A 24,107-nucleotide genomic window follows, 5' to 3' on the forward strand; every position below is an offset into this window, starting at 1 on the left:
TCGTGACCTGAGCCCAAGGCAGAGGCTTAACCCCCTGAGCCACCCAGGCACCCCTATGAAATGTTTTTAAAATAAACTGTTCACTCAGTAAAGAGGAATAATAGAATGAACTAGTTAAATATCCACTTACAAAGAATGTTACAATAAAATACAGCAAAGATTAAAAGCAAAAAGAGCAACAATTCCTTATCTATAATTCTCATATCCAAAAAAAGCTCTGCAAACAGAAAGTTTCTTCCTAAATTTGGTGACAAAACTGACCTGACCTGAGGCTCTTTATAGTCTTCAGTTATCACACTTAGTGGTGCTATTCATACATTCACCATAGAAATATTAGTGTATTTGAGAATGGCTGCTATCTTAGACTCTTCTGAGAATTTGAGGAAAATATATGTACTCTATTAGTGTTCTAAAATCTGAAAATTTTGATTTCAAAACACAATTAGCCCTAGGTTTTCAAATAAAGGCTTGTCAAGCAGTATTTCCCTAACCTGTTAATGATATGGTGATTTTATCAAACCCAAAGATGGTTGCAAAAATTATTTTTATTCCATGGTATGTCATGAGGATGAGTCACCAGGAAAAGAGAAAAGGCATATTGGAACAGCTATAGGAATAAACAGGCTGCATCAAAAACTAACACAGGAATGAGCTGGTAAGTAAAGTAGCTATAAGACACGGTATAATTATTAGAAGATATTACTGTATAAAGACAGCATACAGCACTGCTACTAATACTGCCTGCATAAAAATGCAAAGTCCCACTCTTTTGAAGCTTCTTTTATGCATAGTGCTTTTAGGCCATTCTGATTTAGTAGTTCTCAACCTGTTTAAAATTTGAATCTCCTGGAGAGCTTTTTAGAAATAAACTATGCGTGAGCCTCACCTTCAGATATTCTGATTTACTTGATCTAGGGAGGGGCCTTGGCAAGTGTTTTTAAAAATGCCCTACCCCGGCTGGCTTAGTCAGTAGAGCATGCAACTCTTGATCTTGACGTTTTAAGTTCAAGCCTCACGCTGAATGTATAGATTACTTAAAAAAAAAAAAAAAAATCTTAAAAAAACAAAAAACACCCTAGATGATTCTCATGTGCAACAGCAAGAACTCTTAAAAAGTGCTAATACCCAGGCTCTAACCCAGAACAGGTAAATTGGAATCCTTCGAAGTGAAGCCCAGGACAAGATACTCAGGTGATTCCAAAGTATACCCAAAGGTGAAAACCAACGATTGAGACCCTCTCTGTTGCCTGGATTAAGGATTAAGTGTGTCAACTGTTTTTTTCTTTCTTTCTTCCGGAATCAACTCAGTTCTCAATTATCACTGTAGTAGAGTCACCAGTAAAGAATTCTAAGCTTTATCCACTCAATAATGGTGGCTTATTCATGGAATCTCTCTTCAGTTTCAATTTCAATGCAAAAAAGTATGGGGGGGGTGTATGGAAATCACATGAGAAATATTTTTAAATACTTTCAGCAAAATAATCCACACCATTTCAAACTCCTTTAGCATACAGTAAATCATAGTGAAGGATAAAACAGAAAAGTAGAATTCATTTTAGTTGAGTCTATTATCATACAGGAGAGCATAACTTCAGCACAGAATAGGAAATCATAGCATCTTCCAATCAATTCTAGGTAGCAAATAAAAACATAATTACGATAGTTTTCCAGTGACTCTAACTGTTCAGGGTGCCAAAGTAAAACAGATTTCTATATAAATTTCAAAGACAACTAGAAAATCCATTAAAAAGTATTAAATTCAAGATAATGTCTGCTCAAAAATCAACTAAAATATAAGTAAGGTGCACATTTTATGGACAGAAGATAAATCTCTTTTGCTTTTACTTAAAAATAATTTTTTTCATGCATTCTAATGGTCATATGAAAAAGACATTTACTTTTTTTTCATTACTAGCCCTGAGGAAGGAAGAACACATGTGGAGAGCTCCCTAAGTAGCTTCCTAACCATACTCCACACTTTTCACAATTGGAAATGGCAAATAATGGAGGAAATGAGGAGTATATTTATTCAGGCTTCCACACACATCAATTTAAACCACCCAAAACTAAAATTTGGGCAACTGGCACAAGTGGCATTACACTTTTAGGCCAACATACAGCAATATTTAGGGACATCAGAGCTTCATTGCTCAAGAAGCTCTATTTAGCAGAAGAAAAATAAAAGTAAGTTCTATGTACACTTATCTTTCACTACAAAGAGGTTGGCTGTTTCAAGGGAATTAATGAGAGGAAAAATGTGGAATCTCATCACAACGAATATGGGAAGAGCCAGTATTTTCTCTTTGCCAATTACAATTATTCTTCTTAGGGATGACACTTGGAATTGCAAGTTTAGCTGAATTTACCACAGTTTCAACCTCTGTAAATGAAAAGAAGCTTACTCCCTGGGCCAAAACCCCCAAGCAGCAGTTGGGAGTAAGAGGGCAATGAGGACAGAAGAAAACAGATTCACTGCGTTGTTATCAAGAATTGGTTTCCCTGCTATGTACTTCACGTCATTCGCTGGGCTACTGACCACCATGCCAGTGCTTTCATCTAAACCTGGAGTGGAAAAGAAGCAAGTGAGGTGGAAAATCCAAATGACTTGATTTAAAACAAATTAGCTTTTCTCCTCCAAAGAATATAATCTTTGAAAAAGTCTCAACCACTTATAAATTGACTTCAGTGGATAATTATAAGGTGAGAGATATGGAACCCTTGATTAGCAAGGACTTTTTTTGAAATGTGAGTTTTAGTATACCTCAATACCGTTTTCTCAACACTGCTGGAATTCCTTCACTGGAAGAAGGAAGAACATTAAAAGCAGAGATAGCATGAAACTAGAAGACTAGGTCTCCAAGACCAACCTGCGAGATCTTTGAGAATAGGAATCATGTATTTAGCCTCTGCAATGGAAACCCAGGACCCAGTGTGGTGCCAGCACAAAGGAGGCATACAAAGAATTTACTGAAGGAATTAACCTTTCCTACAGCCCACATTAATTTTTTCAATCCACTCAACATGATCAGAAACTTCCCCAGTTAGGGCCCAGTGTAGAATAAAACCTAGGCTCCTAAATAAACAAACAAACAGAAAGACCCAAAAACATAGAGGGAAGGAGAGAGAGAAAGTGAGTGTGTGTGTGTGTGTGTGTAGAGTTAGTGACCTTGATCTTGAACTAAAATCAGACTGCTTCCTCCTTGGTATTTAGATAAGAGAAATGAATCTGAAAGAAAAAACATTCTGATAGGTGGGGAGCAAAGCAGAAGGGTAGGAACAGTATCTTGGTACATGAAGAGAACTGGAAGGACTGTACACAAGGAAACTCCCCAAACTCCCAGCCTCTTACCTGTATGAATCAAAGGAGAAAACATGGTTAGTCAGAATGTGGAGGAAATACACACCTAACAGAATATGTCAGTACAGTGAAATGACAATGCCTCAGAAGCAAAAGCATAAAGCAAAAAGCATAAAGTAAAAGCTCAGAAACAAAGCATAGAAAATTCTGGGGAAAACCAACTCTCCCATATACCTTGAATTGGGGCTAAAAATTCAGTGGGGACAGAAAGCATTATGTCACAGTAGAAAAACAGGTCATATGTGTACAGAGTAGTACAACAATTCTCTCTCAAAGGGATTTGGAAAACAAATGGAAGGTGGAGCATTAAAATGATCTGATCCCAAATGTTCTGCTTTCCTTGGGATTAGGTGAAGTCCCCAAAGCAAAAGTATCTGTTTCCTGCACTATTATCCACCCCAAACAGCTTCTACTCATTGCTCTGTGGAATTAGTTCTCTTTCAATTAATTTAACAAAAAAAATTTTTTTAAAAATCAGAATTGTAGAAAAGACTCTGTCTTGTCATTCCTGGCCTCTTGATTCCTGTATCTTTGGGACTGTTTCCATTGCCATGTTTTTCTCCCCCATATTTCTTTCCCATTTACTACACCAACAAGTTGCAATAATCAAGTGATATACTTACCAGTAAACTGCATTGTAGCTCCTAAATATGAGTCTACAATTGATCCTAGTAATCCAGCCAAACCTCCAAATGCAATAATTGGCCACTGGGGAGCAGAAATGTCTAAATCATTAACAAAAACCAACTGTGTGAGGAAGTACGTGATGCCCACAAAGGTGCCACCAAGTAGACTGGAAGCAAGGCCCACCATTGTGACCCCTCCATTGGTCCCTGAAGAAAAAAAAAACAAACCATAAAATAATCTGGTTAATAATCAACAAACACATAAAATCAAGGAAACAAACAAAATTGGTACCTATCTTATCAAGACCAATTGAAGAAAAGGTTCTCTTTCATACAATCCAAAGACCACAGTCTACTTAAAAAGAAGTCTTTTCTCCTCATTAACTCCTGACATTCTAAGCAATGCAAGGGAATGGTTCCATGAAGCCAAACTGCCTGATTTCAATCATAGTTTTGCCATTTCTAAGTTATGTGACTGTAGTGAAGTTACTTAACTTCTCTTAATATCCTTGTTAGTAAGATGGAAATAATAAAAGAACCAATTCACATGAATATTAAGGGTATTAAAGAGGATGATGATAATGATTAAGAGAAAAAAATGAAAAGGACATGAGGAAGAAAAAGAAGAGAAAGTAGGGGAGAAAAAAGACAAGGAGGAGAAAAAAGACAAGGGAGGGGAGGTGATGACGAAGATAACAATATAGTAGTAGTAGTAGTAGTTAACAGTAACAGGGAACTGAGATCTATGTTAAAGCACTAACCACATACCAGGTCCTCATGAAACACTCTAACATTCTCTTCTTTTTCCTCTCCTCCTGATACGTCTCTGTGTTTCTGTATTGTTTATCTAGGACTTGCTATCATTTCCTGCAAATATTATTTATCATCAATTTAATAGCCGACAGCAATTTTCCAGTTAAGGAGACTAAAATTCTTAACAGTCTCTTAAGTCAGAAACACAGTAAGTCAGATTTTTTTTGTTCATTTCATTTTTTAATGAAATGAACTTAAAGAAACTTAAATACTCACCAACTGGAACTTTTTCCCAGGTTGTTATTAGCCTTGGTGGGCTTTTACTCAGAACCGGACCAACTTCTGAAGCCCATGTGTCTCCAGCAGAGCAGGCCAGTGCAGCCAGGAGAGACAAACACATCCAGGAAGCAGTATACTGCTTCGAAAAATCTATTGGGATTTCCCCGGGGCCATTTTCTATCATGTAGAGCAGGGCCAGCTCAGTGGGCACAGCTCCATTACAGAACACCTGAACCCAATTCCTCTGCCCACCTACAAACAAACAAGTGGATAAAAAGGACAAGAAATGTTTTCTCTTCAGAAGGAAAATCATGCAGTTACAGGAACTTAAAGTTTAAAGAAAGAAAAATTACTACAATTTTAATAATGACTACAAATCAAATGGTACCTTTGCTTACATTCTATATTGTTTTAGAATGATAGATTTTAATGCTTCTAAAATTCTGCTGTTACTATTGTGCTGAAGTAAGGATAAACTAAATTAGGCCGCTACTTAAAATTAATTTCATGCAAAATTTATCTATTTCAACAGTCTAAACATGTTCTGAATATAAGCTTATAGTATCTTGGGATGAAATAAAGTGATAAATTATAAGTAAAATAAATTATAAGTGATGTCAAACATAATTCATTTTACCTTCTTTGTATTCTGAATCTAGACGCTTCTTTATTTCTCCCTTCCATTTAGTGAGTTTTGAAGAAGAAAGGAAAAACATCAGCAAAGAGGTAAAAAAGCTGAAATTTGCAATGGTTAGGATAAATCCAACCACAAGCCCTGAAAGAAACACATACATACACAGAATTATACTCATTCCATACATCTTTGCAGTGAAAAAAAGAATGGAACTTTTTTCAGTTATTTTTTACATTATGACCTGAAATATACATTTCCAAAACATTTTCATTTTTACCAATTCAGGTATTACCAAATAGTAAACTAAAAACTGGTTTGATTAGGGTGCCTGGGTGGCTCAGTGGGTTAAAGCCTCTGCTTTCAGCTCAGGTCATGGTCTCAGGGTCCTGGGATCGAGCCCCACATCGGGCTCTCTGCTCAGCAGGGAGCCTGCTTCCCTCTCTCTCTCTCTCTGCCTGCCTCTCTGCCTGCTTATGATCTGTCAAATAAATAAATAAATAAATCTTAAAAAAAAAATAAAAAAAATAAAAACTGGTTTGATTAAATTGAAAAATTGATAAATTTTTTTTACCATATTTTTACCTCCTTTCAAACACACTGTAAATATATGAATGCATGTTATCATTATAGACATACTTTTTATAATCAAATTGTAGAACACAATAAATAGTAGTGATTTATATATAATATTTGGATAGATAGCTAACTTTCCAAATTAACTGTGGATCTCCCAGGGAGGTTTAGATTGTACAGTCTTTCTAGCTTCTAATTTTTATATTTTCCCTTCATAGCCTGGATCTTTTTACAGGCTAGCTTTTCATGCTTTTCAAAAAAACTTTCACATGCCCTTTTGTTGAGCCCCATAAACTATGTGAGAAGATGGAGATAGTGTTTCTTAGTTATGTTTTAATATGTAAATCTACCAAAATAATCCTGGATTTTATGTGGAATAAAAAATGGAATACTTTCTGTAAATGTGATTTCAGATTTTTAGACTTTTTTTTTTTTATTTCTTTTATTTGGACAAAGAAGAAAGGGGACATCCCTCATTTTTTCATGAGTGAACAATTTCAAGGAAGGCTTATAATAGCTACAGTCTAATCAGAAGAACAAACAAGATTGTGCACATGCACGATTGCATGTGCAAGTGGGTGGGGTGGGGGTAGAGGCAGAGGGTAAAGGAGAGGAGCAGACTCCTAGCTGAGTGTGGAGCGTGACACAGGGCTTGATCTCACGACCCTGAGATCATGACCTGAACCAAAACTGAGTTGGATGCTCAACTACCTGAGCCAGCCGTGTGCTCCCCTATAGGTTATTATATAGAAAAGATGCATATCTGAATTAGCTTTTTTTTTTTCTTAAGATTTTATTTATTTATTTGACAGAATGAGACAAAGTGAGAGGGAACATGAGCAGGGGGAGTGGGAGAGGGAGAAGTAGGCTTCCTGCCAAGCAGGGAACCCAATGTGGGGCTCGATCCCAGGGTCCTGGGATCATGACCTGAGCTGAAGGCAGACGCTTCATGACTGAGCCACCTAGGCACCCTGGAATTAGCTTCCTAAATTACTCAGATGGGGCACCTAGGTGGCTTAATTGGTTAAGTGTCAGAGTCTTGATTTGGGTTCAGGTCATGATTTCAGGTGGTTAGATCGAGCCCTGGATGTCAGGCTCTGGGCATGGAGCCTGCTTGGGATTCTTCCCCTCTCCCTCTGCGCCTCCCAACCCCCCACTGGAATGACTCAGATAATCTTTAAAGGCCTTTGTTACAAATTTTGAAAATGTTCTTAGAGTAAAATTGGTGGTTAAGCATCAGAGTACTCTTGTTTCTATTACCACAATGGTTAGTTAATACTACAAAAATGAATGGAACAGAGGATTTGGGGAAGACAGAAGAGTAGGAAGCACCAGGAAATCTGTCTTCCCACCCAGACAACAATTGCACTGGAAGAATCTAACAAAACTGTTTTGGAACTCTGGAGTCTACTGAAGGCTTATAACTTTCAAAGGAAGGCTTGGAGGGGAAACTGCACTTAACTTTGGTCAATTTCACTTCTTAACAGTGTAGCCCCCTACCCATCTCTCACACCCAGTCCCATGGCAGGCAGGGCAGTAACTGCAGGTACAGTCTGCACACAGCTTGTGGGAGCCAGGTTGGGCAGGAAAGACTTATCGTCCACATACCAGGATTTGATATTTTTTAAAGATTTCATTTATTTATATGACAGAGAAACACAGCAAAAGAGGGAACACAAGCAGGGGGAGTGGGAGAGGGAGAAGCAGACTTCCCACCAAGCAGGGAGCCCAGCGCAGGGCTTGATCCCAGGACCCTGGGATCATTACCTGAGCCAAAGACAGATGCTTAACAACTAAGCCACCCAGGCACGTCTCAGGATTTGTATTCTGATCAATGATTGCTGCTTCTGATTATGGAGGTATAGACATAGAGGCTGGCAGCCGTTATTACACTTCACCCCCCAGCTGTTACAAGCCCTTTCTTGTCTGGCTGAAGAGACTTCCAAAGGATTTGAAGGACTGATGTTAACCCCCCTTCATTTTTCTGTTTTTCCTCCTTTGGAAAGCCAGACATTAAAGACTAGGACATTCAAAAGAAACTCCACTTATGGGGAAAATTAGAAGGTGATAGTGCATACCCAGGGAAAGGTATAGGCTCAGAAAAGACTGGGAAGATCTTAGGTTTACACATCAAGGTGATCCCTGGCACAAAGACAGCTGCAACAATCAAAAGCAAGACAAAACAAAATGAAAAAGAGCAAACCCTGGGGACAGAGGAAATTCTGATTTCCAGAGCTGCCACACTGTTAGATTTAAATGTCCAGTTTTCAACAAAAATATCATGAAGCATGTGAAGAAACAGACAAGTATGGCCCACTCAAAGGGAAAAAAAAAAATGAATGGAGACTGGAAGGCCAGATGGTGGACCTACTAAGCAAAGACTTCAACCGTTTTAAAGATGCTCAGAGAACTAAAAGCAGACATGAAGAAAGTCAAGAGAACAATATGGGACAATATAGAAATACTAATAAAAAGATAGAAATCTAAAGAGAAACTGAAAGGGAATAGTGGAGTTGAAAACAACTCAGTAGAGATCCAAAGGCACATTAGAGCAGGGAGAAGAAAGAATCAACAAACTTGAAGACAGGCAATGGAAATGATCCCATATGAAAAACAGAAAGAAAAAAGAATGAAGAAAGGAGAACAGAGCCTGTGGGACATATAGGACACCATCAAGGAGAACAACACACATGTGGGAAAGCCCAGAAGGAGAAAAGAGAAGGAAAAGGGGGCAGAGAAATTATTTGAAGAAATAATGGCTGAAACCTTACCAAGTTGTTTTTTTAATTCCAAAAAGTTTGATGAAATACATACATATAAACATACAAGAAAGAAGCCTAGCAAACTCCAAGTAGAATGAATTCAAAGAGAGCCACACTGAGACACGTTATAACCAAACTGTTCAAAGACAAAGAATCTTGAAAACAGAGAGATAAGCAACTTATCACATATGAGGGATCCTCAATAAGATTATCAACAGGTTTCTTATCAGAAACTCTGGAGGCCAGAAGGCCAGAGGCTAGAAGGTACTGGGCGGATATACTCAAAGTGTGAAAAGAAAAGGAAAACAATCTGTCAAACAAGAAGCTTATATCCAGCCAAATCATTTCTCAAAAATAAAGGAGAGGGGTGTCTGGGTGGTGCAGTCAGTTAAGCATCCAACTCTTGGTTTCAGCTCATGTCATGATCTCAGGGTCCTGGGATCAAGCCCCGCATCGGGCTCTACACTCTGCAAGGAGTTTGCCTGAGATTCACTCTCTCCAGGATACCTGGGTGTCTCAGTCAGTTAAATGCCTGCTTTCAGTTCAGGTCATTATCCCAGAGTCCTGGGTTCAAGCCTGCATCAAGCTCTCCTGCTCACCAGGGGAGTCTGCTTCTTCCTCTCCCTCTGTCTCCTCCCCAACCGACATACACTTGTAATCTCTCTCTCAAATAAATCTTTTAAAAAAAGAGAGATTCTCTCTCTCCATCTCCTGTTTGTGCTGTCTCTCTCTCTCAAAAAATAAATAAAATCTAAAAATAAATAAATAATAAATAAATAAAATCTTTTTAAAAAAAAAGTAACATATAATGTGTTATTAGTCCCAGGGGTACAGGTCTGTGAATCTCCAGGTTTACATACTTCACAGCACTCACCATAGCACATGCCCTCCCCAATGTCCATAACCCAACCACCCTCTCCCTCCCCCTCTCCCCCCGGCAACCCTCAGTTTGTTTTGTGAGATTAAGAGTCTCTTATGGTTTGTCTCCTTCCCATCTTGTTTCATTTATTCTTTTCCTATCCCCCAAACCCCCCATGTTGCTTCTTGACTTCCTCATATCAGGGAGATCATATGGTAGTTGTCTTTCTCTGATTGACTTATTTCGCTAAGCATAATACCCTCTAGTTCCATCCACGTTGTCGCAAATGGCAAGATTTCATTTCTTTTGATGGCTACATAGTATTCCATTGTATATACACACCACATCTTCTTTATCCATTCATTTGTTGATGGACATCTAGGTTCTTTCCATAGTTTGGCTATTGTGGACATTGCTGCTATAAACATTCAGGGGCACGTACCCCTTCGGATCACTACATTTGTTATCTTTAGGGTAAATACCCAGTAGTGCAATTGCTGGGTCATAGGGTAGCTCTATTTTCAAAAAATATATATATATTTTTTTAAGATTCTGTATTTATTTATTTGAGAGAAAGCACAAGCAGGGGGAGTGGCAGAGGAAAAGGGAGAACCAGGCTTCCCGCTAACTTTAGGATGTTATATGTAATTGTCATGGGAACCACAAAGAAAACAGTTGTAGGGGTGCCTGGGTGGCTCAGTGGGTTAAAGCCTCTGCCTTCGGCTCGGGTCATGATCCCAGGGTCCTAGGATCGAGCCCCATGTTGGGCCCTCTGCTCAGCGGGGAGCCTGCTTCCTCCTCTCTCTCTCTCTCTCTCTGCCTGCCTCTCTGCCTACTTGTGATCTCTGTCTGTCAAATAAATAAATAAAACCTTTAAAAAAAAAAAAAAGAAAACAGTTGTAAAATATACACAAAAGGAAATGAAAAAAGGAATTCAAACATTTAACTACAAAAAATTAAACACTAAACAAAACAGTAATATAAGAAATGAACAACAACAACAAAAAACTATGAGAGAAACAGATAAAGAGAAACAAATAGCAAAATGACAGAAATAAGTTTCTCCTTAGTAATTATTTTAATTCTAAGGAATAAGATGCCTGGCTGGCTCAGTTGGTAGAGCATGTAACTCTTGATCTTGGGGCTGTAAATTCAAGCCCCACGTTGGATGCAGCGATTACTTTAAAAAAAAGTCTTAAAAAAAAAAGTAAATGTAAGGGGATGAAATCCTTCAATCAAAAGACACAGAATGACAAAATGAAATAAAAACACATAGCCCAATGCTGTCTATAAAGAACTCACTTTAACTCTATAGAGACTTAAATGGGTTTAAAGTAAAAGGACTGAAAAAGATATTCCATGCAAACAGTAACCAAAAGAGAGAAGTGGCTACACTAATACCAGACAAAATAGGTAAGCTCACTTCTGAACCATATGACCTAAACCCGTATTTTTTCTTCTTTCTCACATTTTCTTTCTTTCTGGTGTAACAAGATGCTCTAACCTCTTCCCAAACCCAGTTTTCCCCAGTCCTGGAACCGGTCATCTCTCTAAGGAGTTTTGGTACATTTTAGTGGGGAACGATATTGAGGGTCAAGATCTAGGCTCACAGTGTGTTCTTTGCTACTGGGGTATATTTGCTTTTTGTGGACAGGGCAAGTGAATACACACACACACACACACACACACACATGAACACAAGGTATACACACATGCATATACATACGCATATATACATGTATATATACACACACACACGTATTTTAGAAATCATGAGATCACACCAATAACTCCAACTACAATCCATCTCTGCAGGTTTTCTCTTGCTTTTCCCCATTCCACATTTGAATGCCTCTTTCCATGGTAAGAACCTGGTTTCAAACAACAATGCTAATTTCACTCATTTTTCTCAATCCCCTATCACGTTAAAACTTTCAGAACCACACTAAAATAATTTAGGATTTGTTTGGCGTTCTCCCCTTCCCTTAATCTAAGACTGAAGGAATATAGTTAAATGCTATGTTCCTAAGTTTTCTTTTTTTCCCTCCAGTATGCTTATAGTATTGATTCAAAATACAATTGGGTTCATTTGTTTTAGTTTGCTTTCAATTTTAGATTCCCTCTTTTCCCATCCTTACTATTTTCTTTCTTAAATATGTAGAACACTAGCATGCTTTCAAAGGTCAAACTTACACAAAAACGTATACTAAGAAAAGGGTCACTTCCTCCCAGGTCCCTTTGCCCCTCTCTCCCTCCACATTTTGCTCTCCCTCCATTCTTTGTAGATAACAAACTTTATTGTTTCTTAGCATATCATTACTGTGTTTCTTTTTATAAAGCATATATAATGCATGTTTTCTTATCTTTCTTTCTTCTTTACATAACAGGTAGCATTCTCTAAGTGTTCTTTCCAACTGATAAGCACATTTTTTTTTTTAAAGTTCTTCGCCCAAAGTGGGGCTTGAACTCAACCCCAAGAGCGAAAGTCACATACTCTACCTACTAGGCCAGCCAGGCACCCCATAAGCACTTTTTTAAAAGCTTTTATTTATTTATTTGACACACAGAGAGAAAGAGAAAGAGAGCACAAGCAGGGGGAAGGGCAGAGGGAGAGGGAGAAGCAGGCTCCCCGGAGCAGGGAGCCCAACATGGGGCCCGATCCTAAGACCGGGGGATCATGCCCTGAGCTGAAAGCAGACACTTAACTAACTGAGCCACTCAGGTGCCCTTTTATAAGCACTTTTTAAATAATAATTTTATAGACCTCCTTTTGGGGAGAGAATGTGCTAACTCTGCTGTTGAGCACACGGATCAGTGGCACTCAAGAAATTTACATTCTTTGTTAATTAGTCTCTTATAAGTTTGGGTGCTTTAAACTTCCAGTTTGGGGTAGAGGGTCTGAAGAGAATCCACCTCTGGCCCTGCAGGGCTGGGGACTGGCTTCCTAAAATGTGACAACCACACTAAGGCACTGTTATCTTGTGCAGCCCTGTCCAGGCTGTCTGCTTGTATTTCTAAGTACAAATTCTTCCATCCCTGACTAACTTTATCATTAACAATTTCCATTCTCAGGCCTGGCTAGCTCAGTCGGTAGAGCACGCAACTCTTAATCTTCTGGTTGTGAGTTCAAGCCCTGTGTTGAACGTGAAGCCTGGTTAAAATGGAAACAAACAAACAAAACAAAAAAAAATAACTTCCATTCTCTGTAACTCTTAAGATAAATATATTGTTTTGTTATATAAAGATTTTTGTTAACATGTTAAACAAAACTATTAATGGAACAGACATTCAACAGGTGTTTAGTATTAAATAGTATTTTCTTAAATAATAGAACAGGGGACCAGCTTTCTATTTCTGTAGAAAGTCTTTCTGTTGGCGTCTCAGTCAGTTAAGCATCTGCTACAAATCATCTACATCCTTTTTACTTCAATCACCTTGAAATACCACATGAAATGATCAGTGTTCATGGTGATGACAGGTTCAGAATGAAGAAATAAACTTAAGGCAATGTACTTTTAAAGAATGATTTCTTTCATGTAGTCTAAAAATACCTTGGTATTTTCTGCAACTCCTAACTATGTCTGAACTCTGACTCATATACCAGTCCCATGAGACAATGAGCAACAGATACTGGTTTTATTAGTTCTGATCAGCTCTGGCTATCTGACAAAATGACGCTTTTATTTCAGAAAGACTGAACACCAGACACAATTTGGTGACTTAAAAAAAGCAAGGCCACTCTTGTGAAATCACATGAAGCACAAGCACTGGCCTTTTTAGACAATTCTCCATTTGCGTGCATTTCCACTACACTTACAGCATATAGCTCTGGGGATTAAATGCCTCAAACCCATCTCTTTTATCATCTGTGTCCCCTGACTAAAACAGTAAGCTCTCTGACAATGGGATTTTTATCCATTTTGTTTATTACTAAATCCTAGGTGCCGAGAAAAGTATGTGGCATATAGGAGACCCTAACAATACACTTGTTGAATGAATGACTGGGAAAAAAACCAGTAAGCCACCAAGCTGAATAGTCCTGGTAAGTGAAATTAAATTTAAACTTGTCAAGTCAAGAGATGCCTGTGTGGCTCAGTTGGTTAAGCATCTGCCTTCGGCTCAGGTCATGATCCCAGGGTTCTGGGATCGAGGCCCACATTGGGCTCCTTGCTCAGCAGGGAGCCTGCTGCTCCCTCAGCGTGCTGCTCCCTCTGCTTTTGCTCGATGACAAATAAGTAAATATATTCTTTAAAAAATAATAAAACTTGTCAAGCCAAAAATCCAATGACAGACTGTCCATACTGAGTTCAAAGGAACACAATGAACAAGTGGACTATATGATACCACCTCCTTCGAACAAATCATCTACTCAGTGCTTTACAGTTTATAGTCACATTCCCATATGTCCCCTCATGTGATCCTCCTTATTCTCGAAATAATCTCTCAATGAGATCAGAGGCAGCAGAGTGTGTTTACAGTGCTAAATTAGGACTAATGACCAGTAGCAGTATTTTGAAGGTTGGGTAGATGGCTTCAACATGAAGGCACGCTTCTAGGAGAGGCGCCTGGATGGCTCAGTTAGTTAAGTGACCGACTCTTGATTTCCACTCAGGTCAAGATCTCAGGAACCTGAGATGGATCCCTGTGTTGGGCTCCGTGCACTCAGCACAGAGTCTGCTTAAGATTCTCTTTCCCCCCTCCCTCTGTCCCTCTGTCCCCAAGTGCATGCTCTCTCTAAATAAATAAATAAAATCTAAAAAATAATTTAAAAAAAAAAAGACCTCCCAGTTCTAAATAATCATCATTCTGGGGGTACCTGGGTGGCTCAGTCATTTAGTGTCTGCCTTTGGCTCAGGTCATGATCCTGGGATCCTGGGATCAAGCCTCGAGTCAGGTTCCCTGCTTGGCGGGAGGCCTGCTTCTCCCACTCCAACTCCCCTTTCACTGTGTCTCTCTCTGTCAAATGGGTAAAATCTTTAAAAATAAATAAACAAATAAATAAATATCATTCTGTAGTGATCTCATCTTGCATGTAGTATTTGAGGGGGAATCCTCATGGCTTGGGGCTTATAACACTAGCATTATATGAAAGTCCTGATGTCACATCAGATCATGTCACCCCCTTGATTTGAGGCAGGGGAGATTCCACCTAGTTTGGAATAAAATCTTTACTATGGAGCACCTGAGTAGCTCAGTTGGTTGAGCATCAGTTTCAGCTCAGGTCATCACCTCAGAGTCCTGGGGTCAGCCCTGCATCAAGCTCTATACTCAGTGGGGAGTCTGCTTGGGACTCTCTCTCTCTCTCTGCCCCTCCCTCGTATGAGCTCTTACTCATACACACATGCTCTCTTTGCTAAAATGAATAAATCTTAAAAAAAAAAAATCTTTACTGTGTCCAAGACTCCTTATTACCTGGTCCTTGCCTATTTCTTTAATTTTCTATGTTCCCTTTTTTTTTTTTTAAGTATTTTCCAGTCAAATGAGTCTATTCTCATACCTAAATAAGCCAGAGTATATGTCAGGGTATTTACACATGTTATTCTGTCAGCTTGGAACATGCTTGTCTCAGACCTTCTCACTGCTAGCTTCTTCAAGTTTTGGTTCAAAACTACCTCCTTAGAGTAAAGGGTTATGCTTGACCCTATATACAAAAGAATGCCCACATTCCCTAACATACACATCTTATTATCTTAATTTTTCTCATAAAATTTATCATTATATAAAAAGTTTTATGTATTTTGTTACCTAACTGTTATAAAGAATAAAAGTTCCACCAGAACTTGAAATCTCAGCCTTTTTCACAGCCATATCCCCAGTTTCCAAAAGAGGGGCATATAGTAAGTACTCAATAAATATGTCCTAAAAGAACAAAAATCTGGCCTATCCCTAACTCAGTTATGAAAAATAAATCTAAGATACTTAGTTTGGACTGCTTTGTTTGAGGCTACTAATAGCAATTTCCTAGAATGATTCTTTCCAACAGCTCCTCTACTGTACACCTACCAGGAGTGCTCCAATGTTTCTGACAGCAGGTAATTTAATACAACTGAAAGAGCAAAATAATCAAGGAACTAAAAAATCTATCCTATTAATCCACTTGATATCAATTGAAAGTTAAATTTGTACATTGCACTGAGTATGTCAGTATCTGAAATTTTGACAGAATAGGAATGCTGAGTGACAACTTTATCATGGTCTAAAATGCATAATGGGATTTATAGTCTCATAAGTTCAGAATTTAGAAAACATGAGTTTAAATTATATAAGCAAGCACTTATTACATAAACAGTTAAAAGAAAAACATACCTCCTAAAGCCCCACTGTGGTCTAGACTTTTTTTTTTAAAGCCATTAGAGACGATCAAAACAGGAACAACAACAGAAAACAGCCAACGCCAAGGAGAAACAGGCTGTAAATTACCTAAAAAATTAAATTTACAGGTAAGTCTTGGCTATAAGCTTTGATAACTGCATTCTGGATTAAAATACTATCATAAGCAGAGAAACCGAGATGAAGTCACCAAAGTAAAATATGTTAAGATTTGTGTATTTCCAGAGAGACAGTCCTTTTGGGAAATGACCAAGTAAGTACTAAGTTTTGGTACTTCATACATATTTGGAGATTTGAAATATATATCTTGTTCCCCACTGTTTTGAAAAGGAGGCATGTATTAAATCTCAAGGATTGTACAGAGCATGGGGTGCCTGGGTGGCTCAGCTGTTAAGTGTCTACCTTTGGGGTTGTGATCCCAGGGTCCTGGGATTGAGCCCCACATCAGTCTCCCTGCTTCCACTTCCCCTGCTTGTGTTCCCCCTCTCACTAGGTCTTTGTCAAATAAATAAAATCTTTAAAAAAAAAAAAAAAGAACTGTACAGAACAAACTACTTTCTTAGCAGGATTCAATTATTCCTCTTTCTGCTTTTTAGAGAGATTTATTTTTTAAAGTAACATTCTTACAGGCTACACACCTCTATTCAGCTTTAGCAACTGATTTTTCCAAAGGTCGCATTCACTTCACAGATGTTTTTGTTTGTTTGTTTGGCTAGCATAATGTTTTCAAAGAGTTGGGAGTCAATATTTAAAGATTAGGAGATTTCATATAAAAACCCAGAACCTTGGCTTCTGTTTTAAAAACTGGATGCTCAGGCCCACACGGCAGAACTGACCACAGTGGAGAGAGACCACCCTCTTTAGACAGGTCAGAGTTTTCTCGTTTAAAATCCCCACAGTTCCTGACAGACTCCTACACACCAAGACTAAGTTAAGTACAGTGACGAAAAATGTGAACTATTACTATGGCCCACATTTCTATCAAAAATGGGAAAACGGAAGGCAAAGCAGGCCAAATGTTCAAAAACAAAAATTCTACTTCTGGGGGCGCCTGGGTGGCTCAGTGGATTAAGCCTCTGCCTTCGGCTCAGGTCATGATCTTGGGGTCCTGGAATCGAGCCCCGCATTGGGCTCTCTGCTCGGCGGAGAGCCTGCTTCCTCCTCTCTCTCTCTGCTTGCCTCTCTGCCTGCTTATGATCTCTCTCTGTCAAATAAATAAAATCTTAAAAAAAAAATTCTACTTCTGAAAATGAACACAATTCTTGTGTGTTTAAGATGCAAAAATCAGGTGCCTGGTTCCAGAGGGACACTTTGGTTTATAAATCCAGGTTTATTCCATTGAGTTCAAGTCAGACTTAATAATAGCACAAACAAAAAATAATAGCACAAACAAGAATTTCCTCTCATACCTCTTCTCTTCAAACCCTCATGCTCTACTGTGAATCATTATGAATGAATAAGTCTGAAAGCTTCTGAACCTGAACACCACTCATTCGATTATTCACATGTCTCTGAAAAAGGCTAAGGTCTGAAATGGCAATCCCTTTCTCACTCTCACTTTTTCCTTTCAGCTGAACAGAATTCCATTTTTATAGGAGTACCAAGGAAATTTCTGTAAAGGCATACTTAAACTCGAAGGAGTATTCAAAACTGTCTAGGCTTGAGTCCAGAATATCTTATAAAGTGGGGCTTCAGATTTTAAAAAGATGTCTGTTCTTTTGAAGTGACCAAAGACCAGACAAATCCTCCAAAACTCCAAATGTAAACATTGTACAACCTTTTATTTTTATTACTATTTTTACAGGATATTTAAAACTGATAAACTACTTACAGACATTCTTATTAAAAGCATCACTGCAACTGGTTTACAAAACTGTATTTCATTTCACTTATTTCTCATGTAGATGTAATAACTACACACAACGTAGAAATGTATTTTGAAATGTTTAACCAGTATTATCAGAGGCAGCGTTTATTAAAGTTTTTAAATCTTCAAAGCAGTGTTTATATTTTAATGTTGGTAAATTAAATTCAGGCTGTGGAAGTTAGGAAAACATAATTTATAACCACTCATAAGATACAAGTTTTGGATTTCATTAATGATGCAATGTTCAATTCCACCAATTAGATTAGAGGAAAACAACTCAGAACATTCATACTTACCATAATAGGTGCTTGCAGTCATAGACATAATCCAGAAAGCTAAAGAAATGCAAATGATCAGGCTCAATATAACTATATTGGTTATCATCTTTATATACTTTTTGCAAATATTGTCGTCAGGACCTGTCATGGAAAATAACAACATGAGCCCCTGAGGGACAGAATAGTGTTTCTAGGGAAAAATAAGTCGTTTAAGTTGCCAATAAAACACTCCCGGAGGCAAACATAAATGCCAACATCTTCCACCGACCGCAAAAATAACATAAATCCTAACTATTTCTGGAAACTGCGGCTGACGGATAGCTCAAACTCCTGTGGGCGATGTTAAGGCCTCACTGGAAAAGTAAAGCTCATTCCTTCCGAGCGCTGGGTCCTACACCCGCGGCCACTTCACACCTGAGCTCCGCAGCCAGGAAGGCGAAAGGAAAGCGGAATCAGCCAATCGCCGGAGCTGGGACAGCAGGCTCCGCCTCCACCGCACGCCCACGCGCTGACGCGGGGTCGAGGGTGTGGGGGCCGTCGGTCGCACAGAGAAAAGGCGCGCAGCCAGAACCAGGGTGGTTTCCGAGGATGAGCCCTGGGCGGTGGGGTGCGGTCCCGTCGCAACAGCCGCGGGAACCGCCCCAAAGTTCAGGTCCAGACCCCCAGGCCAAGGACCCTGAAGCTCACCCACACGCCGAATCGCGTCTCCGCTTCCTGCGCGCATGCGTTGCCGCCATCTTAGGGCGTGGCTTCACTCACGTGAGCGTTTAAAAGGCGGCTCCAAGGACTGCGGCTTAGCAGAAGCACCCAAGGGCTCCAGGGTTTGAAATTCTCCTTTAAATAGTGATATGGAGTCTTAGAATCTTGCATTTGAGAACATACTCAGACAGGGAAGATTGAAACTACCACTAGGGTAGGTTTAGAAAACAGGAGTGCAAGTGAATTTAAACCCAATAAGTCCATTTCAACTGTCATTGAATGCTTTTTCATCTATAAAAAGTTCATGCCATATAATAATATAGTTTTAAAAGATTTATTGATTTGTTTTAGAGAGCACAGTGGAGGGAGGGACAGAGAGAACCTCAAGCAGACTCCCTGATGAGCCTGGAGCTTGCTCTAAGGATCCTGAGATCATGACCTGAGCTGAAACCAAGAGTCAGAGGCTTAACCCACTGAGCCACCCAGGGGCACCTAATATTATGGATTTTTTTTTTTTTTTTTTAAGGGGAAAGAGGATATATTGTTTTGGAGGAGCGATTTCATGACTGAGAACATTATTTAAAATGACACTGCTTAGCATCTATAATGTGAGGGACACTGCTGGTTGCTGGAGATGTAAAGATAAAGTGGGGCATAGTTCTTGCTATAGAGCTCAAATTTATTGTCGTGACACCACTTACATTGTGGAACTCTGTTCCTACACCTCTCATTTTAAGTGTGTGCCTTCAGTCAATTCATTTAGAAAACAGAATGTCTTGTTAACATCAAGTTTGAACCTTGTGGCTTATGTCGCATTTGAAATTAACTTGTGTGCCTGGGTTAAAATTAAGTGATAATTATGACATATCTGAACTTTTTCAGTCGATTGCTGACAATGTAAGAGGAGGAGGCAAATGAGTTTCAGGTGTAGTACCCAAATGTTTTTTAATCCAGAGTACTTTTTCTTTGGAAAGTAGTTTTTGTTTGTTTGTTTTTTAACTACTGAGTACTTTTTAAAAACACACAATTCTAAATTTAAGTAACATGCCAAGACAACTTAACATCCTTTTCTTTGGTAAGAAATCTAATTAACTGTGAAGTGGGATTAAATAGTAGTGTCCATCTTATCTGACTAAAATTTATATATGGTCCTGCAGAAATTATGTGCTCACTTTATTTTTGTCTCATTCTGTTTGGTACAGATAAATAATTGAATTACCTCAGCAAGTTGACTGGCCAATGTCAGTCACACCAGATAATTGGGTAGGGTTAATGTCACTTCAGTATGCTAAGGGAAGTGTCATAGAAAGAGGGATTGTCAGGGCTAAGACATGAAAGATGACAAGTTAAGTGATCAAGCTGAGGGAAGGGCACTTGTAGTTGGTTAAGGAGAGCATGAAAATAGGAAGTGCAAGAGAATGGAGAAAAGTTAGAGATAAGGTTTGAAATATTGTATCTAAACAAGCTGAAAGTTCACCTAAGAGATAGGCACATACCTGCTTTCTTTTCTTTTCTTTTTTTTTTTTTAAGGATTTAAAAAAAAAAGGATTCATTTATGAGAATGAGCAAGCATGAGTTGGGAGTAGGGGCAGCAGAGAGAAGCAGACTCTCTACTGAGCAGGAAATCTAACTCAGGGCTCAATCTCAGGACCTTAAGATCATGACCAGACCTGAAGGCAGTTGCTTAACTAACAGAGCCATCCAGGCATCCTACATACCTTTCTTGATATTAAACTCAAAAGTTTTTCTTTTTCAACCTTTGGAGCACAAGTTTTAAAAGCCTAGGCAGCAATCTGAAGACTGATTTCTTATATTAGATTTGACTCATTGTAAAGGACATTAGGAGAGTGTAGGGAGCAGGAGTAAACAAATGGAATATTTCCTTCCAGTAGTCTTGAGGACAGAGACCTTGTTTGGTTCATCCTAGTTTGCTCAGTGTCTTTTAGTGAATATTAATATAGTATTTTTTGGATTAAAGTATCAAATTAAAAAATGAATTAAAAAAAAATCACATCTTATGGGGCACCTGGGTAGCTCAGTTGTTAAGGGTCTGCCTTTGGCTCGGGTCATGATCTGAGTCCTAGGATTGAGCCCTGCGTCGAGCTCCCTGCTCAGCCAGGAGCCTGCTTCTCCCTCTCCCTCTCCTGCTCCCCCTGCTTGTGCTCTGTCAAATAAAGTCTTAAAGAAAAATAAAACTAAAAAAATCACATCTTATTTCCTATTTTGTTATTAAAATCATGCTTTGGTAATTGTATTTACAAATAAATCTTTGTGTGAGCCTCTGAATTATTGTTGGGAGAGACAGAATTTTTATAGCCCTTTGTATATCTGGTTTAGATTGCATAACCAGTATGAAACAGTGCAGTGGCACAGGGGGGCTCAGTCAGTTAGTTGTCCAACTCTTGATTTCGGTTCAGGTCATGATCTCCAGGTCCTCTGCGCTCATCGTGTTGGGCTCTGTGCTTGGCCTTCTCTGCTCTCACACTCCCACCCTGGCTTGTGCTCTTGTGCTCTCTCTCCCAAATAAATAAATAAAATCTTAAAAAAGAACAGCAAAAGCAACAACAACAAAAAAAAAAACCCCGAAAAAACCACTGCAAATAAACTATAATGCATGCTTAGATATAACTTGAGCCATGAAAATAAAAATGATAATTCCTCTTCTAGTTTTTACATAATCCCTATTCTGTTTACAGTTTGCTTCAATTTAGGGTAAAGAATTTTTACAGAAATATTTTAGTGGTTCCATGTAAGGGAAAGACTTCCACAGAGCTGTTCATTTGTATTTTGTTAAAAAAAAAATAAGTCATGACAGTAATTTCATTGTAAAAATTTTTTTAATAACATTCTCAGAAAACAATAGTAATTGTTTAATACACATTATAAAATCATTAATTTTAGGAAGTTTTCAACTGTCTAAATACCTACAAAATCCCATATTCTGGCATAAAGATGAACTATTTTCTCAATTATACCAACATTAAAATTTACCCGTATTCTAACATTGAGAACTGAGATAATATACCAACATTATAAAATCTACCTAGAAAAGATCTACAGTGATTTCATAGATGATCTTAACTACATATATAATTTTTTAAATTTTAGTTTTTTGAGACACACGACTTGTCCTACTTTAGTAACATGATTCATATGTTGGATGGGAGTTATAATGTGGAGGGCAAAGCAGAGGATTTGAAGGCTCAAGACCATTGCTCAATCTAGGATTGCACTTCCTAGATTGCTGGCACTTCTATCCTTTGTGCCACTTGATACATTTTAAACATCTAAATAAATAAATAACATTAACAAGGATTTCTTCATTTGTAAATTGGAGATAATGCTACTTACCGCACAGAATATTTGTAAAGAATAAGACATCAAATGGATGCCGTAGTGATTTGTTGACCTTGAGACTCTGAACTAAATTATTTGTAAAGATCTTTTAGCAAAGTTTGTTATTTTATAAAAATATCAAATGTCAAATAAACTTGAGTACTTGGCTGATACAGTAGTTTATTTAGTTGTATTTTCCTGTTAAAATGATACCATTAACAACTAATTTGTTCAGTGTTCACTTTCAAGGAGAAAAATGTCTTACAACTCACTAAAAGAACACTGTATATAATTCAGGTCAATTCAGATATCCTTCTGTCTCCTTTGGTAAGTCATAAGAAGAAATCAGTTTTGTTTCAAGGGAAAAGTTTTTTGGAAAAAGGTCTGAAGTTTATATGCTTTTAAAATTCCAATTCAACAGCATTTACCAAAGCACTTCACGTAGATTTCTTTAATAGCATTTATCATATTGTATTACAAATATATATTTTTTTCTCTCAGAAGACTTTTGAGGAACTTAAGGGCAGATAATCATGTCATCTTTGAGTCAAGTCATTAGCCCTTGGCTGGTTCTTCATAGAGGTTAGCGCCTAGCAGGCATAGAATGAATAACATATAAAATAAACAGAGGATATGTGCTGGGTCCAGCAGAAGAAAAAGAGCTGCTTTATTTTTATGGTAGGTGGTCAAACTGATAAGTTTACCAACAACAGAAAACAGGATTTAAAAAGACTTAGGTTTTTCTCTATGAATGAGACTAGTTTTAAGGTAGACAGATGTATGTTTGTTAATGAAATAATTTGATTCAGGGAGAATTTGGAGCATGTTATCAGGGCAGTAACATGAAAATGACATGGAGAAAACACCAAAAAAATGTACTTTAACATTACTGAGTGGTAGTTTATTCAGTAGTCTCAAATAACAATGAAGTCTAGTTAACTTTGCTAAAAGCTTGTATTTTATGTCTTATTTTTGTGATTTTTAAAATGTTATATTAAGATATCAAGATACTATTGTAGATGTGAACAAGCTTGCATTAGTTAGTATTTTGTTTTATATAGGGTAGGGGTGATGAACCACATGAGAATTTATACTTGGAAAACACAGTTTAGGTTTAGATGATTATTTGCTCAGCTTATTTTGAGGTATAAAAGCTATGGTCAGTAAGTGAAGAGATATTTGAAACCATATTAGAAAAAAAAGACGGAATGACAATTTCAAGGAGCTATGTCCAATATTTGAGAAAAAATGACTAAGAAGGTTTATAATACTCACAAGAGGATTTTCATAAATATTTGTTTAAAGTGCCCCAGGATAACCACACAGACTTTTCTTACCTTTGCCTTTGTGAAATCTAGTTGCTTGGGAGGCATTTGTTATTAAAAGAAAGGGTGCTGGGGCACCTGGGTGGCTCAGTGGGTTGAGCCTCTGCCTTTGGCTTGGTCATGATCTCAGGGTCCTGGGATTGAGCCCCACATGGGGCTCTCTGCTCAGTGGGGAGCCTTCTTCCCACCCTCTCTCTGCCTACTTGTGATCTCTCTCTCTGTCAAATAAATAGGTGAAATCTTAAAAAAAAAAAAAAAAAAGAAAGAAAGAAAGAAAGAAAGGAAGGAAGGAAGGTTGGTTGGTTGCTAATATTGTAAAAAGACTACTGCTAGGATCCAAGCAAATGTCACCAAAAACAAAACAAAACAAACACAACCCAATCCCCCCCCCCCACCAAATTCTTTATAAAATAAAACAACCATTACCT

General features: G+C 38.1%; 1 protein-coding gene across 2 annotated transcripts; it reads right to left on the reverse strand.

The window, feature by feature from the left end:
- Positions 1 to 2,004: 2,004 nt before the first annotated feature.
- Positions 2,005 to 19,044, reverse strand: TMEM19 (transmembrane protein 19). 2 transcript variants are annotated; one of them, XM_032854789.1, is made up of 7 exons: positions 19,007 to 19,044; positions 18,338 to 18,460; positions 16,151 to 16,264; positions 5,654 to 5,791; positions 5,014 to 5,268; positions 3,982 to 4,191; positions 2,005 to 2,562 (listed from the first exon to the last, which is right to left on the reverse strand). In XM_032854789.1, exons 1-7 carry the CDS (start codon positions 19,041 to 19,043, stop codon positions 2,399 to 2,401), a joined length of 1,041 nt encoding a protein of 346 aa, XP_032710680.1. In that variant the 5' UTR covers position 19,044; the 3' UTR covers positions 2,005 to 2,398. The 2 variants fall into 2 exon arrangements, with proteins under 2 accessions (XP_032710680.1, XP_032710681.1); XM_032854790.1 differs by lacking the exon at positions 19,007 to 19,044 and having other exon boundaries at positions 18,338 to 18,710.
- Between the last annotated feature and the right edge of the window lie 5,063 nt (positions 19,045 to 24,107).

Source organism: Lontra canadensis, unplaced genomic scaffold, assembly GCF_010015895.1.
Source record: "Lontra canadensis isolate GAN:19392208 unplaced genomic scaffold, GSC_riverotter_1.0 scaffold9, whole genome shotgun sequence".
Lineage (NCBI taxonomy): Eukaryota > Metazoa > Chordata > Mammalia > Carnivora > Mustelidae > Lontra > Lontra canadensis.

What these genes read in the sequence shown, in the direction of transcription:
- TMEM19 (XM_032854789.1), bottom strand. Translation starts at nt 19,043, where the DNA reads ATGCGCGCAGGAAGCGGAGACGCGATTCGGCGTGTGG. An exon ending in CTGGGAAAAAGTTCCAGTTG is followed by an intron (nt 4,192 to 5,013) that starts GTGAGTATTTAA and finishes TTTTTTCTTCAG; the next exon opens with GGACCAATGGAGGGGTCACA. An exon ending in AGCTACAATGCAGTTTACTG is followed by an intron (nt 2,563 to 3,981) that starts GTAAGTATATCA and finishes TTTCCACTCCAG; the next exon opens with GTTTAGATGAAAGCACTGGC.